Source organism: Heterocephalus glaber, unplaced genomic scaffold, assembly GCF_053883595.1.
Source record: "Heterocephalus glaber isolate CG9 unplaced genomic scaffold, H.glaber_assembly_v1.0 deba00001608, whole genome shotgun sequence".
Lineage (NCBI taxonomy): Eukaryota > Metazoa > Chordata > Mammalia > Rodentia > Bathyergidae > Heterocephalus > Heterocephalus glaber.
This window is the reverse complement of record NW_028258379.1, coordinates 27234951-27253804: the sequence shown is the minus strand read 5'-3', so window position 1 is coordinate 27253804 and position 18854 is coordinate 27234951. Positions and strand designations below refer to the sequence as shown.

The following is an 18854-nucleotide window of genomic DNA, read 5'->3' as shown; positions in this document are numbered from 1 at the left end:
GAGGAACCGAGGAGAGTACTCCGGAAGGAGACCGGATCCGTGCCAGAAGAGCCGGCAGAGAGCTTGCTCCGCCCTCGCCCTCCCGCTGCATTCTGGCGGATGCCTGGGCAGCCTGCTGCCCGGACTCAAGATGGCGGGATCGGCGTCAGCATCCTCCTGCCCTTTTCTATCATGGCGGCGGACACGCCTCCCCGGTCGCCGGAGTCATGTGACTTACACAATGGTTGACAGTTCACCTGAGGAGTCCAGGCAAACGCCGAGAGGACGTCAGGACTATGACTGCCGCCGCGGGTTCGGCGGGCCGCATGTTAGTACCCCTGCTGCTGTGCGCTCTGCTGGCGTCCAGCGGCGCCTACGTGCTCGACGACTCCGACGGGCTGGGCCGGGAGTTCGACGGCATCGGCGCGGTCAGCGGCGGCGGGGTGAGCGGCGGGGGTGCGCGGGGAATTTCGGTGCGGCCGCGTCCCGTCCCGACCAGTCCGGTCCCGTCCAGTGCAGCCCCCGCAAGCCCCCGCGGCATTGCCCCGCGTTTCGTCCGGGCACCGGGGATTGGGGTTTTAAGATGAACCCAGAGAGGGGGTTGGGTTTGATTGCTGAGGATTTCGGAGGTCCACAACCATGTGACAGGTGAAGGTCGAAGCCGGGGCTCGAGCTCAGGGAGAGTCGCCCTACTGAGGCCAGGGAGCCGGGAACCTCTGTGGTGATGGTCTAGGATTCTTTTCCATTGGGGTCAGGCTTGTCCTGCGTGTTGGGAGGCATACCTGAGAGAGTGACTGAACCCCCAAGGAGCTGTTTATGATTCTTTGAGGGAATTCCCTTGTGTGAGGAGGTGGGAAATGTTGGCCCTTCACTTTTAGGGTGCCTAAGGGTCGACGGGTGTGCTTAACATGTAGACTCTATCTTCCCAATTCTAGCTTTGTATTTCTGGAGCTAGCTTTTACAAACACGCTACTACTCAATTCTCATACTGGGTATTGAGAGACTTTTTTCCTGTTTAAAGATCTCAGGAGAAGAAGGTTTTTTTTTTTTCAGTTCCCTGGACATGCCAGCAGGTGACCTGCACGAGTGGGAGCTTTCCTCAGTGGCATGGTCGTTCTTGGCTCCTAACAGTATTTGCCCTATTTGACACTCCTAACCTTTGTATTTGTTTTGCCTCTTTTTGTTTGTAACTGTTGGGCCATTGGGGTTTATGTTGCCAGGACTTTTGATAAGAAGGTTTTTTTTTTTTTTTTTGCCTGTATCCCAGATCACATCTAGAGATGTTTTGTTTGAAAATAGTAAGGATGAACTCTTAAACTTCTGGTTTTGTTAGGTTGAGTCAGATGGAACCTGTGTCTTTAAGTTCAACTCAGAACAAGCATGAATGTTTGTTTGCAGCAGGGTAATTCGGCAGGTAGCCTGATCATGGCTGTGACCTTTCTGCTGAGGGAAAAAATCTTTTCCTTTACACTGCCTTGTTGATATTTACACTTTTGTTTTCTAATTTAAAATATTACCTACAGGTTCTGGTACATATTTCAGGGGGAACCTGTGGACTAATGAGCCACATTGGTGGGGATTTATTTTTTTACTGCTACCATTCTCCTTTTTATTATTTTTTGGTCTAAACCTGAAGTAGCCAGTATTTCATAAAGTGAGGCCCTGAGCTCTCCTTCTGATACCTTTACAAGTGATATTAAATCTAGAACAGAAACTTCCTGAAAATGGAAATCTTTGTTTATTTAGCTTAATTTAAAATTATAATGAAAAGAATAATTTCATAACCTAGAGTTGGAAACCCCTAGCTAATCTGATATGATTCCCCAACAATTATTAGTGTGCTTAAGTATAGTTCATCTTAGAAGCTCAATAAATAATAAATAAAAATGATTTCAACACTGTAATTAGCATTTCTTTTTGAACCCTTTATACCCGGCACAGTTTGTGGCAGCCAGTACTTAGAATGATCTCATTTAATTTTGATGTCCTAGGGCAGGCATTTTGGTAGTAGTTAAGAATTTGGACTTGAGAAGGTTGTCTGGACCATTCTGAGTCCTGCCACTCACAGTATTGTCTCAGCAGGTTATTTAATGTCACTTTGCTTCAGTTTTCTTTTCTGAGGATATAGTGATAACTGCCTGGTAGCATTGTGAGGATAGATGTGAAGTATTTAGGATGATGTTTGGCACATGGCTAATTTTGGTTAATGTTAAACTTTAGGGATTAGGAAAGGGGAAGTTATTTCAAGGCCTTTGAAGGAAGAAATGTCCATAAGGCTTCTTCCTGGTCTTGTAAAGTTTCAGGCCTTCTAAGTACTTAGGAATTAGAAAATTTATTGCTTGATGGTACATTTCAGTATTACTTGTATTGCTTTTCACTAATGCTTTTGGCTTTCATAGTGCTTATCGATGTGGAATAGCATAATAACATGTTGTTAGTCTAAGGCTAGAACTTTCTGTGTTCAAAAGTGTAAAGACAGCAAAATAACTCCCCAGAGGCAAAATGCACAGTTCTAATGGCATAATGTATGGCAAAAAGACTTGCTTACTAGGATCAAGAATATGTTAGTGGGCATATAAAGTGTTCATTCATTTAAAAAATACTAAGTTTGATACTTGAGCCTCTGCTAGGCAGCATGCTCTTTTGAGAACAGTATATTTTTTCCAAAAAACGATAGTGTTTACCAGTGGTGATGAACCTGTGGTGTGTATGTTCTTGTGTTTTTCTTTTAAGGCAAAACATGTTAATATATGAGTTGTTTTTTTTCCAAACTAAAACTTCAGTATTTGGGTTTAATTGCAGTGTTGGGACTTTGCCATAATAAGTGGGTTTTGGGTTTCAGCTTGGCACTCCATCTCTGAAAGGTTCTCCATCACTTGTGTATACGTTGTCTGCGGTTTATTGAGAACTTACTGGGTACCAAGAATTTTGCCAAGTTTTTCCTTACATATATTTTAGTCTTGCAGCAGCTGAGTGAATAAAATAACTCACTCTACAGTATTTTGCTCATGGTCACATACATGGCCTGTAACGGATAGAGTGAGTTTGTAAGCTCCATTTGACTTGAAGCCATTACGTTGCTTGTACCAGTGAAACAACCACAAAATAGCATTATAATACTGAGTAAATGTTCATTACAACAGCAAATGAAAATGTAACTTGAGTATGACACAGACTGTGTCCTCAAGGAACTCAGGTGAAACAGAAAAATCAAGCAGTGGGTAGGTGCAGGGTGCGAAGGATTGTGGCTGAGCTATGGACCTGGTGCCCAGGTTGGCTGGAGATGTGCTTAGATGAGTGGGGCAAGGTGGAGGACATTTCTTCCTTGGAGAGGTAGAGTTTGAGCTGACAGCTGAGGGATGAATTGGAGTTGTGTAGATGAGGACGTAGGGCATATTCCAGGCAGAAGGAAATGAAAAAGCAATTTGATATGTCTGGATTTAAGATGTATTCCAGTGATTATTTTACTGAGAAGCCAGGTCTGGATGCTGTGAGAAATTGGCCCCTCACTTCCTTGGTCCTTGGTTCTTTTTGCCCTTGATGGAAGAATTCAGTCAAGACACATAGCCCATGCAGAAGTATAGGAAGAATTGATTGTGAAGTAGATATAGAGAGAGCTATGCCTTCAAGTGAGAAGACAGGCAGTGGCACAAAGCCATCTGCCCCGAGTGTGAGGTTGAATACATTTATATGCACCCGAGAGTTACTCTTGGGGTCTGGGGAACTAGGGGAATATGATGCTTACAGCTATTTTACTTAGAAGTTACTTAGGAATTGCAAAATGGCTTTCTGTCCTTTTTAAAATGGCCAGTGTTTTCTCAAAGGCTGTGCTCATGTAAGGAACTTATCAAAGATAAATTCTTAATTTAAACCAGGTCCCAGCCCACAGCAGAAGAGTCTTTGAAAACATTTCCCTTCAGGAGGTCACTGGGGTGTAGGACGAGGGAGCCAGGAATGCAGTGTGTCTAGTTCTGGAGTTAGCCAGGTGGCAGGATTGATGAAGTGTTTGACATCTTTGTCTCTTTAAGGACTAGCAGCCCAACCCTGTTATCCCTCAGGCCCACTAATGTCTAGCTCCCTGCCTAACCATTACGGCCAAAGTGTCAGAATTAGGATCCAAATAATTAAGGGATTTGTGTGTAAATCTGAGAAATTTGAACTCTGTCTGAAAGCTGTTCAGAAAGGGGATGTCTTTGGTTTAAATAAAGTAGTTTCATAGTTATATTTGTGCTTTAAGAAGATTAATTTGAAAAGAGTACAAGATATGGAGAGTAGAAGATACTGAGGCAGGGAGGAAGCCCCGAGGCTATTCAACTGTTTAAGCAGGAGAGCAGGGCCCTGGGTTAAGTTGATGGGGTTGGAAAGTTGGAGATGGGTTTGGGAGACATTAAGGAGGCCTTGGTGACTTATAGATGGAATATTTGATGAACCATCACAGGTTCATGGTTTTGGCAGATGTTTTTTAATAAGACAGGAAATAGAGGAGGAGGACTCAATTTAGGTAAAAGTGTTCTATTTGCTTTGGATGTGCTGAACTAGATGAGATGGGCCTGCGGCTCAGTGCAGGCACTGGGGAGGCTCTGGGAGAAAGAGTAGAGATGGGCACCACCAGAATGAACTGGTAGCACCTGTGAGCGTACAGAAGGGAAGGTTGACCCCATGGCAGTGTAGGGCCAGGCTTAGGGATGTGCTATTCTTTCAGCTGAAAACCTGTCTTGATTTATTTTTCCTTTATATTGCCTCCCCTCAAACAGGTTTTTGTTTAGTTACTGGTTTTGTGATTTGTTTTTCAAGTAGTCACCTGTCACAGTCTAGGTATGACTAGTTATAATCTGTACTCTCTGCATGTATCCTTCCGTTCTTTCTAATCCCAGTCTTGTAAGAGATTCCATTTTCATATGGCCAGTGTTTCCTCAGAGGCTTTAATCATGTAAGGAACTTATAAAAGGTAAATTCTTAATTTAAATCAGGGCCTAGCCCAAGACAGGAGAGTCTTGGAAAACATTTCCCTTCCTGTCGTCACTGGGCTGTAGAATGAGGGAGCCAGGGATGCAGTATTCTGGAGTTCCCTAAGCTCAGCCTGGCATGGATCCTTGTTTGATCTTTCTTAATAATAACACAGCTTACAAAGGATGGGGAAACTAGTGCTCTTTTTAGTATTGCTGCTTACAATATTTTCCTGCAAGATGCTGAGGGGAAAAATTATTTGAGTTTCAGCCACTCATCTTAGCACGAAATATTATTGACAAATGATCTCAAGATAGAAAATTCAAACGTCATAGTAAGTGTGCAGTCATAATGTTCAACAGTAGCCTTAGCAATCCTAAATCACGGCCAACTGTTATCTTGGCGGAAGAGAACTTTTACACGTTGGCAAAAAACAGCTGTAGTTGTGCAGTGATTGGCAGAGCAAAGGCAAGCAAACAATTAACCTAGGAAATGACTTTGCACAGCTTCCTCTTGCCCAAGAACTGGCCAGGTAGGAGCATCCCAGGTGTTATGCGTTAATTATAGATTCATATTCATTTTGGGATTAATTTCATTCATACTTTTGGAAAATTGTTTTTCAGGCCACCTCCCGACTTCTAGTAAATTACCCAGAGCCCTATCGTTCTGAAATACTGGATTACCTCTTTAAGGTAATAAGAAAATAATTATTTAATGGTACAGTGATTCTATAGACACTATGTAGTGAACTTCAGCCATAGAATTTATCAGCTTCACAATTTTAGCTTTTGAAAAAAATGGCAAACTACTTTTGGAATAAGATGCTCTTTGAAGTTTTGCTTCTGTTTTCTCATCTGTAAAACCAAAGGCTGTTATTAGTGATTGTCTTGAGGGTTTATACCGTGAAGCAGTGTTTTAATACTGTTACTTGTTTCCACAGCCAAGATGAAACACAGTGTTAATACTGTTAATTTTTTTCCACAGCCAAACTTTGGTGCCTCATTGCATATTCTAAAAGTTGAAATAGGTGGTGACGGGCAAACAACAGGTAGGAGTATTTGGGCAAATAGGATTTTATTTTCCTCCAACAGTTTAATTTATAGTTAAAGTTCTGGACCATGATTTTAGAATATAAATAATATCAGCTCTTGTGAGGTTGATAGTTGCTAGTAGATTATTTCTTACTTTTTCTCTTCTACCTGTAATTATTTAAAACATTTATAATATATAGAAATAGGAATTTTTCAAAAAAGTTTTCAGACTTTTGGTTGCTTATTTAATTGAAGTAATCAATGATTAAAAAACCCCACAGTTTTGTAAAAACTGTTTACACTTGACAGAGCGTAGAGATAGTTTGGAATTATATGGAGAAGTTAAAAGAAAAAAAAGATTTTAATTTTTTATAGAACATATAAGGTGTTATTAACTTTAAAATATATGGTAAAATATAACTAATGAATATTTTAGGGATATAGCTTTTTTGTTATATTAAAAACAAAACTATTTGTATTGTATTGTATTTTCAGTGTCTCACTAAATCTCCAAATTGCCCAGGCTGGGCTCAGACTTGCAATACCCTTGTCTCAGCCTCCCAGAGTGCCGAGATTACAGACGTGAACCACTATGCCTGGCTTCAAAACTGTTTTTAACCACTAAATCTTCAATCTTCATGGTTACCATTTTGATCAGCTTTGTGTAGTATATGTCATCAAGCAGCAGTTTATAGGCCTCTGGTTTCCGGGAAGAAGAGAAATCTCTCCATGATGAGAGGGAGCTAATTACTCATACGTTAGATTGCATTATAATTAACTGTAGACTAGAATATCTTCTGAATACTTGTCTTCCTGCTAGTGAACTGGAAACAACTTTTTTTTTTGTGCCGGGGATCGAACTCAGGACCTTGCGCTTGCGAGGCAGGAGGCGGAACCACTGAACTAAATCCCTGGCCCTGGTAATAACTTTTTAACAGATGTATATCTGTGTGGTGGTGTTAGTATTTATTTAATCTGTGTAGAAAGAGCAAAATGAAAATCAAAACCAAAAGAACACCATGATAACAGAAACTTTTCCCAGTCTGTGACAAGAGGACATTTGTTTTATTGTCAAAGTCCTTTATACAGAGTTGGTAATGACTGGTCAGCTTGATCTGCTTAAGCTCAGTCAGAGGTAGAGATACATAAGCAAGCAATTCTTGTGAATTCTGATGTTTACCTTTGAGAAGAAGTGGGCCAGGTCCTTCTTGTAAGCCCCTACTTAGCAAGGACAGATGTTTTGAAGTGTGGGAACACATGAGAACTTCGTTTTCAGTTGCCTACCTCTGTGCTTGATAGTGTTACCTCAACTATCAATGAGGGTTAGTATGGAATTTTGTTATTGTTATAGAGGTGATTCATATTCTTTACTTTTTTTTTCTTGAGACTTTTACATTAAGACATTGTAGGCTCATGGTGAAGAAGTTAAAGATCAGGTCTCGGGAATTGGGGGAGACTCACAATTGTAGTTGAGAGGCTGGAAGTTGAGATAATGTGAACTTGAAGTTGGACATGGGGAATCTGAAAATCTCAGAAAGACTAAAATGCCCATGAGAATATAGTCCTAAGAATTTTCAGTTATGTGAGGTGTTAACATTTCCCATAATATAGAAAGTTTTGATTTTATTACTGGAGATCTTTATAGTGGTTAGGATAATGAAAAAAGGTGAAATAATATGCTTTGATTATCCATCTTCAAGTATATAAGGTTATTCTTATTTGCACAACTTCAGATTGGAACGAAGTACTACTTTGTGAAGTGTGTGTAAGAGGTGACAGAAATACCATCAATGGATTATTTCTTCCTTTTTCTCTCCTGTTCAGATGGCACTGAACCTTCCCACATGCACTATGCACTAGATGAGAATTATTTTCGAGGGTATGAATGGTGGTTAATGAAGGAAGCTAAGAAGAGGAACCCTCATGTATTATACTTATAGGTGATGTATTATACTTATGGCTCTTGCAGTCTCCTTTTCTTTAACTTTCAAATTCTGAATCATGTTGGTAGTGTTTCTGTTAATACTAAAATGCTAAGAATGTTGTTAATATTACCAGTATGTTAGCAGCAACAAAACATGTGCCAGGAATAATCTTTCTCTGCCTTTGTATATTGTGTTGGCTCTTTATAATATACCTGGAAGAAGTTGTTACCCTTTGTTTTATAGAAGGGTGGGGTTTAGAGAAGTTATGTCACTGACCTAAGGTCACAGATGGAAGGTTGCAAAATCAGGTTTAAAATGAATTGCATTCTGCCCTTCCCTCGTGGTGATTAAACTATGTAATTAGACAAAATCTTTCATCACAATTTGTACAAGGGCGATACTGTTTACAAACTTGTAGGTTATCTGTAGTAGTAGGCCTCATTTTTAGAAGAGTGGTATCCAAGAGCATTGTTTGTTTGTTTTTAAACCTCAGTGATGTACAAGTCATTATTCCAGGGACTGGGATATTCAACAATCCAGTCCTCAGTCCTTGCCCATATTGGGCTTAGGTTCTAGTGGAAGGATCATTGGCTAATTGCTCAAATGGTACTGTCTTCATTTCACTGTTCTGTAGCAATGCCCACAGAGCCTGTGAAGTATTTCAGACACCCAGAGTGGTGGGATATGTTCATCATTTGAAATCAGTTGGGTTTTTCAAACAGACTAAGCAAAATTAATGATCAATTTTGAGGACTTGATTTCAATTGATTTAAAAAAATTTCTTTAGCAATCAAATTAAAGGAAAAGAGTAATAATTTCTCAATTAAAAAAACTATGAGGAGTGAACATATTCTTTCAAATGGACTTTTGTGAAAGATTCCAGAAATGCTTTGCACAGTAAAAGCATTATTGAATTGGGCTCATGCTCCCCTATGGGTTGTTTCCAAGTTCAAGCCTCATTTACATTCAGAAAATCTGGCATGCTAAACTTTTTTCCCAACAAGGACTTAACACATGGTGGGCCTTTAGACTGTATTTAGCATTTGATTGTTTTCAAATGTTCCTTTATTTTAATGCCATATTTTTTATGTAATACACTTAGCTTAGCAAAATAAGCATGTTGTTTTGATTTTGATTTTTTTCTGTGGTGAATTAGATCGGCAATATATTTGACAGCTGTGGAACTATGTATTAGTGACAGAGGATTTAGAACTATAATTAGTGGCTTTCTACTATGCAGAATTTAAAATTTTACTAGTCAGGGTTATTAGAAGACTATGGACTTATTTGATATGTAGCATTTAACAAAGTTATATTGCCCTGTTGAGCCGTTGGCATTTATGTTCGTATAAAGACAAGCTTAACTTTGCCAAATTTGATGGCCTATGAATATTTTAAGTAGCCTTAGATTGTAAGAAGTTATATTCATGAAACGAGCGATTTGTGTCATACTTACCTCATAGGGATAGGTTAGCATAAGGCTTTCAGATCTCTAGATTTGACCTCAGAGAACAGAAATTTAATATTGAATGTGCCAACAGAGAGTGGGCAGGTTAAAATGTACATTCCTTCCCATTAGTAAATGTCTTTGAGAAAGGTGCTTATTGTGCTTTTTATTTCATTTTCTTGAAAGAACATTTAGAATTGTAGGGTCTGACTGCACATTTCATTGTGGTCCATAGAGTAGAAGAGATTTCAATAATTTGTGTGTGGTATATAATCTTTTATTTGGTCAGATATGTATTGCTCATTTATTTACCTGAGTATTTTTTTGGTTTGTTTTATTTTCAATAGTGTGGCTTAGTTTTGTCTACTCCCCCTTTGCCACTTTCTTCTCTCTCCAGGATTGCCATGGTCATTTCCTGGATGGCTGGGAAAAGGTTTCAACTGGCCTTATGTAAATACTAAGCTGACTGCCTACTATGTTGTGAGCTGGATTTTGGGAGCCAAACATTATCATGAATTGGACATAGATTATATTGGAGTTAGTAATATATTTATTATATGAATAATTTTGGAATTGTGTAATTTTTAAAAGTAATTTGACTCTGCAGAAGTGCCTGACCACTTTGTGTTGTGAAACTAATTTGTTCTGATGGTGTCTGATAAAAACACAAATCAACCCCATGTGACTTTTTATTACTGAACTTTACTCATCCATATCTTCCCACTTATAAAACTGTACTGAGTGCATATCATCTCCAAACTGTTTTAAATATTTTTTAAAGCCACTTAACTCAAATTTTCCTGCTTCAAAGCTTTCCCTAGTTTCTGTACTTCTTGCACAGTACTGTGTTTCCTGTCTAGTTTATGATTTTTGCTTTGTTCTATGAGCCTTCCATTATTGTCTTAAGGTAGGCATTTGCAAACTTTTTTTAAAGGGTTAGAGTACAAATATCTTGGGGTTCGTAGGTCTAAAGACAGCATAAAATATATTTTATGGTAATTATATAACCATTTAGAATGTAAACTGAAATCCACTTTTATATCTTAGGCTGTAAAAATATAGGTGGTGGCCCAGATTTAACAGGCTGGGTGAAATCTGCCTTTCCATGCCTGAAATGGTTACACAACATCTTTTAGTAATTTAAAAAGTATAAAATGTGTATTTTCAGAGCTAGTATGTTGGCAGGCTGGAGCATTATACCCTACATATGGTGCATACACATGGTGGGTCTCCATAAACATTGGTTTATTAATATGCTGTCTGCCCAAATTGAGTTTTTTGATGAAGTCATGACCTAGCTTATGAGCAAGCATGTCCTGAGCTCCTGCTGTGTTTCAGAGCACTGACTGTAATGTTCTAGGGTTACCAGAACATTTACCAAGATTTGTAAACTCTGGAGAGTAGACCCTGGAGCAGATAAACTGCAGTATCACAGGCTAAGTAGGACATGAGCATGAACCAAGGGCTGTAGCAAGGCAGAAGCATGAACTCACTTGTTTTTGCTATCCTTTTTCAAATTATAATTGAAAATTAATTTGTATTTGAGAGCTTTCTTTAATGTCAGGGCATTTTTAACCCACAGTGGGACTCAGTGTAGGATTGAATCTAATAACTTTTCATTATAGTGCAGTAATATTTAGACAGTTTTCTGGTAAATAGTGAGAAATTTATATCTCATTTAGATGCTTGATAATCACATGATAAAGAACTTCTTTGATTAAAAATTACCCCTGGATTCCAGACTCAATCTCCATTATTAATAGTCTCTTTCAACTGCAAAACTAAAGTCATAGAAGTTCTTTTTCAACCCTGAAACTCCGTGCTTTATGATTCTGAACCTGAGACTTATGCATGTTTCCTTTTATCCCTCTCATTAAGACTTTGCTTTTGTGTTCTAACACATTGTGATTTTTTTGTGTGCTTCAAAGAATTTCTTATACAGTTTCTTTATTAATACTTGACTTTCAGATATGATCATAGAGGTCTTGTCAGGATGATAGAGAAATCCTCATGTCTGTTAGTTTTCTAGTGCCTAATATAGTTCTGGCATGCATTGCACTGTCAATATTTGTTGAATGAATGTTTATGCCATTGTTGTAAATATCTGGAATAAATGACTTTTAAAAATATAGTAACCAAGTATTTGGAGATTTTTAAAGATAACATTTTAATTTAAAAAATTTATGTTGTCTTATGAGTATCTATAAATTCTGTGGGAGTGTATTCCATAAAGTAAGAAAAATGAAAAGATGTTATGAGATAAAAGATGGCATGAGAAGTGGCACCTTAATGATGACATCTACTTTCTGGTAATTGGAAACTTTCAATTTAGACTTTTTGACTTTTTGTTTTGCAGATTTGGAATGAAAGGTCATTTGATACCAGTTATATAAAGGTCTGTAAAATATAATGTCTTTCAGTCTTAAAGGTACTCATACATAATTTCTTATGGATCCACATACAGAAATTAGCAGGAAGGTTATAGTAGAAACACTGTACTTTTAGCATCACAGTTATGTATTACACTAATTGTAGCATAAAATTAAAACCTCAATAATGTTTATATTTCAGATGTTAAAGTATGATCAGCAAAGAAGTAGCATCTACATTTACAAATATTTTTGAGCTACTTTTCATATATGCTTATGTTATTTTAATTTTTACAAATCCTCATATTTTAAATACTATTATTGCTGTTTTTAAGGAGGTAAAAAGCTAAAAATAGTAATTCCTGTCATTGGAAAATAAATGGCAATTTTGCTTTTCAGGTTGAGCTATTCACTGGTTTACTTTTCAGTTACTTTTCCCTAAGTAATACAGTTTGAGTCCAATCAGAGTTAACATGTTCACTGGACTGGTGGCACATTTTAACTAATCTGTAATTGCAGAAAAGAGAAGGCATAGATTTGAGAGGGTCCATCGAGGCCAGAACCACATGACTTAGCGGTACCATTGGGGTGGTAACAGCATAGTGGTGAGTGGTGTAGACTGGATATGCAGATAGAGCAATGAAGCTGCTATAAAATTCAGGCACAAGGACTATTGGTGCAGTGTTGTGACTGCTCTGAATGTGGGGCTGATGAGAACATCAAGAGCAAAAATTAAGTTTGAAAGATAGTTTTGTGGGGTATATCAGTCTGAGTTGGAGGTTGTTTTCTTTTAGGGCTTGAACTATTTTCACTCAAACCTCTCCTTGACTTGAGGGTTTGTGTTGAGAAGTCTACTGTGATTCTGATGGCTTTTTTTATAGGTGATTTTTTCTTTTCTCTACAGCTTTTAATACACTGTTCTTGTGTTGAATTTTTGGAATATTGACTTATATGCCTTGATGCAGATTCTTTTTTATCATGGACAATTGGAGTTCTGTATTCCTCACTTATCTTTATGTCAAATTCTTTTTCCATGATTGAGAAGTTTTCTGCCATTACTTCTGTGAAGAGTTTTTTGTAATATATCATTTGCACTGTCTCCTGCTTTTTCATTGACTCTGATCAATCTTTTGTTATTCTTCTTTACATCATCTAGCAAATGTTGGATTGATTTTTCATGGTCCCTTGCTATTTTTAAGAAATCTCTCTCTTCATAATTGCTACCCACAATCCTGTCTTCTAAATTTGATATTCTGTTCTCACATTGGCTCATTCTGCTGCATATACTTTCAATGGAATTTTTAATCTCCTGGATATCTGTTTGAATTTGTTTCATGGATTCCATTTCTTTCCTATGTTGGGCATTCATGGTTTCCATCATCTTCCTAAGGTCCTCTATTTTTTTATTTGTATTTGCTCTAGAGTCACTAACCATTTCTTTCATTATGGTCACCATCTCTGTAGTTGTCTGAGAGATTATTTCTGATTTATTTTTTTTCAAGAGCCTCATTCATCTTCTTTGTTACTTCTGCTGTTACTACTTCAGAGAGTTCAGGTGGGTGGCTTTCAAATTATTCCACCTCATTGTCCCTGAGTTTGCCTTTGGTGTGTGGAAGTCTAGGGTTGTATCTTGTCATTTTCCTTTTTTTCTTTTTTAGTTTAATTCCTAGGTTGATGCTTCTAAGTTGCTAATGGCAGGTAGCTTTATTGCTAGTATTTAGAACCCTTAGGAAATGACACAGATATCTTCCAGGTGTAGCTGGCTTTTGGGTTTTAAGTCTATTGCAAGATCCTATTGGGGATGAGAAGTTGGAGCCTATTTGGCTCAGTCCCTGGTTCTTTAGCACCAGCCTATAGTATTGTTTATGACCCTTAGGCCATCTCAGTCTTGGCATACCAGAAAGAACAACAGATTAGAAGAATTATGTCACCTTGGCTAAAGTAGTGCAATTAGCAATAATAATAGCATCAAACAGAACCTAGTGGTAACTATTAATCTTCCATGTTTAACCATATGAACTATATTTGTGCTTATATAACAAAATCTAAAACAAACCAGAAAATTATATACGGTAAATATGCCCTCAAGATGGTGGTTTTTATCCTCAGGGGAAAAAATTTAAAAGGGTTTAGGGAGAAAAAACAGAGAAATAGAAGAAGAGGAAGAGATTAGAAGTAGGGCTGGAGGACAAAGGACGATTAAGTGAATTTTGGGAAACTGGTGAAGAGAAGAGGGAAAGAGAAGGAAGAAATAAAAACAAAGGGAACGGAACAACAACAAGAACAACAACAACAAAAAACTAGAAACAATGTTCTTAGTATAAAAACAAGAAGAGACAATCAAGAAAAAAAACAAAGAACCAAAAAAAAGGAGGAGAAAAAATGTGCAATTTAGGGCATGTCTCTGCTGTCACTGATAGACAGAATGGGCAGACAGAGCCCAGATCTGTGTTGATTAATCCCAGCAGGCCAGCCGTAGATTTACAGTGGGGTAGTGGATAATACCAGCTAGCCTGCACCTTTGGTTCTACTGAGGTTCAGGCTGGTTTTTGATTGTGAGGCTAGAGTCTGATTTGTAAAGCCTGCAACACTCCATGTGTTTTCTGCCATCTTGAACTTAGATACCTGCCAGCTTGAACTTGGCTCTTTGACCTGTCAATTTGAACTCGTTTCTGCCTCACCCTGACGCGGGAGCCACTAGATGGAGGCAGCCCATAGCTGCTCTGAGTTGCAAGCCCAATTGGCCTGTATCCAAGATGGCTGCCAGCCAATTGCTCTCTCTTGGTGGGTATCTGAACCTGAAATACTCACCAGCCACTGCAGTCCTCTGCATCCACTGCTCTGTTCCACTGGTGTGTTTCTCTGTGGAGGCCTGTGGGGTTGTCAGTAGTTACCATGCCTCTGGAGGTTCGAGCTGCCCCTCCCATGCAGTGAGTCAGGATCCAAGGAGAAAGCACCACTTGCCATCTCCTTCTGTGTTGAAGTCTCTCTCCTCTTTCCCCATGGGCTTCAATTCTTAAGATCCTTGTTGGGTCCTGGGGGCCCACTTCCCCCCTTCTTTTCTTCGTCACATTGCTATATTCCAGCATCTGGACACCAAATCTCTGAGAGGCTCTTTCTCTGCTGTTCACCACTCCACCATCTTCCCAGAAGTCAATTTCCTAATAAAGAGATAGAGATTCTCATTTCTATTGAATCTTGAGAGTTCATCTCTATCTACTATTAAGATCTATTTCTGCTGTTGCCAGGATGCTCTTGGACTAAATTGATTTTGTTTGAAAGTTGAATTTGGATTGCTACTTATTCTCCCCATGTTTTCTAAAATATACATCAGTTTTAAGAAACCATTCATTGTAAAATGCAGCATGGATTTAATTAAAGCTTTTATTTGCCTCCTGAAAGAGCACATCAATTGAAAATTTCTCTAGTTCAGAAAATTTAGAATGTGTAGTTTTGCTTGTCTTAATTCATTCAACTCCTATTATTGAGCATCTGACATCATATTCCAGACAATCTAAAGTACTTGGGCCTTTTGTAGCAAGACTTATTTATATCCATTAAAAAGAGTTAGTTATGCTGTGAAATCTGATTCTTTTGATTCTGAGTAAAATTATGTCCTTTTCTCTGCTCTTGTTTTACATGTAGATAATATTTATATTTTGGTATGTACTGTACCTGCTTTTTAATTTTCTAGTTGCCGCTGTTAGTTTTAGTGTCCTGATGATAATGTTTGCCACTTGAGGGTGAGGGCTCCATCTTATGCTTCTTTTAGAGCCCTGCTGGGCCCATGGATAATGCTAAGTACCAGTGAAGGTGATCATTGTTTGCTTTATCAATTTATTTTCTGTTAGAACTTAGCTTCTTTCTTTTAATTTTTGTAGAAAACAATTTTATAGGTAGATTTGATTTCCTATCTTTTGTTTTTTTAGAGTAGGAGGAATTTATTGAGAGAAAGATAGTTTCTGCCTAACAGACAGACAGAAGGGGAATAAGAAAGTGGGTTGCCCTTGGTTTCCTATCTTTTTTATAAGTGCCAAAGACTGGATAGTAAGAATGGAATATTTCTAATTTCTACCTGTAGTTTGGTACAAAATATTTAAGAATTATAATATTTCCAATAATGGCAGAATCCTTAAAGACATTGAGAAATATGTAAAGTAAAATGGTAGGTTGAAGTATTTTACCAGATGTTATGTATAATATGACCCCAATTTTATTGGTATGACTGCAGAGAAATGCAGAGAAAAACTGTAAGAAAGCATACCAAGATAATAGTTGCTGTCTTAGTGGTACTGTTCGATTATTTTTTATTTTTATTTATTTAATTTTTGGTACTGGGGATCGAACTCAGGTCCTTGTGCTTGCACAGCAGGCAGCAAAACCACTGAGCTAAATCCCTGGCCCAGTTCGATTATTTCTAACTTAACATTTCTCTCCTCTTGTTCCCTAATTTTTATGGTTAAATATAATTTTAAAGTAAGAGGGAAAAATCCCTCTAAACAACCCCTGTGAGACAAGTTTCTAATGAGAAAATATTGAAATCATCATCTAATCAGAATACTGATTTTGAAGATACTTCAGCTTTTTTCATCACAATTCAATAGCTAAACACTCTTTTGTAACTTTTCCTGTGTTGTGTGTGTCTGTCAAAAGGTATTAAGGAAGATGCTGGACTCTCAAGGTCTCCAGAGAGTGAAAATCATAGCAAGTGATAATCTGTGGGAACCTATTTCATCATCTATGCTCCATGACCCTGAACTCTTGAAGGTGATTGATGTTATTGGGTAAGGCATGCTTTAAAACTAGCAGTTTTTTGGTTGCTCTGGTGTTGACTGTGTTTTTGTTTTTGCCTCTTGCCCATTGGTAAGGTATTTACTGAACCAGTGTTTATAGCTCATAGTTCATTGCTTTCTCTTTGAAATGCTTTGTATTTGAGGATCTTTCTATGACAATGAAACTAATTAATAAGTTTTTAAAAAATATGTTAATGTTTGGGGTAATAAAATAGGACTTTATTTAGGTTAATGGCAGAGTAGTATTTAACTTTAGAAATTATGAAGGTAGTTTTGTGAAATTAGTTCCTAAGTTGGTTTGATATGCCCAATGACTATAACTTTTGCCATGCATCCCTAGAGTAGCATAGATTTGATGCTGTTGCTTATTCCATTGTTCCTTTCAGCTCTCTGGGCCTTGAACTCACTGGACTCAGCAATATTTTTTAAAGTGAATTTGTATTTTATTTGTATCAAAGTTTATAAACCTTTGAAAACCAATACCTATATGTATGGTATTTGGTCTTTTCCCTTGTGAAGACTCTGTTTGCTCTCTGAATATGCTTTTTTTTTAAATGAAAAATTTTGAAAGTATTAGAAAAATAGGTGGACTAATACAGTGAATCCAGTGTTTCAGTCTCTCAACCTGAAAAATCTAAGATCTCTTGGCCAGTTCTCCAGTTGCACGTGTCCATTCCTCTTCTTTTTCCTCCTTCCCCTCATTAATTTGAAACAATTTTCAAATGTTATTTTTTCCATAAAAATTTACATTTTAGTGAAAGATAAAATTATTGAAAGATAATTCAGTTTAGTGAAAGATAAGTTTCTTTTGCCATAAACAGTACCTTTATTATACCTAAAAATGTAATAGGTTATTGACATTATCAGAATCTACAATTATTATTTTATAATTTTATTTAGTTGAATCTGGTCCATTTAAGATTTGTTACATTGTGACTGGTTGATATTTAAGTATCTTCTAATTTTTTAAGTTGTTGGTCTTTTTTTTTCTTTTAATTTATTTGTTGAAGAAACTAGTTTGTTTTTCTTATAAAGTTTCTCACAGTTTAAATTTTACCAATTTCATCTTTACAGTTTAATTTAACATGTTCATCTGTCCTGTTCCATATTGGAAATTGGTAGAGAAATGATTAGATTAGATATGGGCTTATGTTTTCTTTTTTGGCAAGAGAAATAACATGTTTGTGTGTTTATATTTAAACATTTTACACATTAAAATTAAAATGAATTGCTTTTCTCATTGCAACTTTCATAAATAGCTCGTCTTGAGGGAAAACAAGGGTGTGTTATTTTCATTATGATTTGTTAACTATTATCATTAGAAAATGTCATTTAACACTTCATGCGTTGTTTCGTTTAATGCTTCTTGGGCTGCATTCTGTTTCATATATGATTGAGAGACTCCTGCTTCTTTTCAATTGTATTGCCTTTCACTCTACCTTTGAAGGACATTTTGTTTTAGGTGCATTGCTTGCATAGAATTAGATTTTGCTTTAAAGCTGCTTTGAAAAATCTTTGTATTTTAGTGAATAAGTTAAACTTATTTCTGTTTTTTGGTATAATGTTTATGTTCTCTGTTACCCTGATGTCTTTTGGTATTGCATGATTTATGTATTTACTAATGGAAAGTGTTTTGCTATGAGATTTGTTTTCTTTGTTCTAGTTTAAGGACATTTGGCAATGTCTGGAGATATTTTTAATTTTCATAATTAGATAGGGAGGTACTATTTGCATCTTATAGGTAGAGGCTAGGAATTCCTCTGAACATTCCTCTGATACACAGGACAGTTTCCCTATCTTATTTTTTAGAAAATTATCCAGCCCAGAATGTCAGTAGTACTGAAGTTGAGGAACTGTTTTATATTAGTAATTTATTTCTTCTTTATTTAGATATTGTCTGGTGGTTTATGAAAGCAATTTATTTGATAACTACAAATTCAGTTTATTTGATAACTACTTCCTGGCTTTCTTTCTCCTATATGGAATCTTAAATTTGCGTAATTATCTATATGGAATATTAATTTGCATAGTGTTAACCTTTGTACTCTTCTGTGGGTGTAAGCTTCTACTGTCTTGATTTGTCAGTTATAAATTGGAAGCTTTTACTTCTAGAAAGTCCTGGTTGACAGATTTGCTTGACATTTCACCTCCTTCCTTTCTAATGTTTCAGCTACATTAGTTGTACATTAGTCAGACATGTAATACATATATCCTATTTACTTTTTCTTTTACGGTAGCTCTACTATTAAATGTACTTAGTTCTCATTTTAAGAATCTTTTGCTGAAGTTCTCTCTTAGTTTCTTATAAGCTTAATATCTACTAGGTTTCTCAGAAAGTGATCATAGAAACAGTCTTTTTTTTG

General features: G+C 37.1%; 1 protein-coding gene across 1 annotated transcript in view; it reads left to right on the top strand.

Annotated features, from left to right (window-relative positions):
• Window positions 1–241: 241 nt before the first annotated feature.
• Window positions 242–18854, top strand: part of Galc (galactosylceramidase) — a 47548-nt gene continuing 28935 nt past the window's right edge. The window contains exons 1-7 of the mRNA XM_087195449.1: window positions 242–422; window positions 5550–5618; window positions 5911–5974; window positions 7782–7893; window positions 9725–9866; window positions 11686–11724; window positions 16352–16482. Of these exons, the coding sequence (XP_087051575.1) occupies window positions 276–422; window positions 5550–5618; window positions 5911–5974; window positions 7782–7893; window positions 9725–9866; window positions 11686–11724; window positions 16352–16482 (704 nt within the window). The 5' untranslated portion in view covers window positions 242–275. The remainder of the gene's footprint in view (window positions 423–5549; window positions 5619–5910; window positions 5975–7781; window positions 7894–9724; window positions 9867–11685; window positions 11725–16351; window positions 16483–18854) is intronic.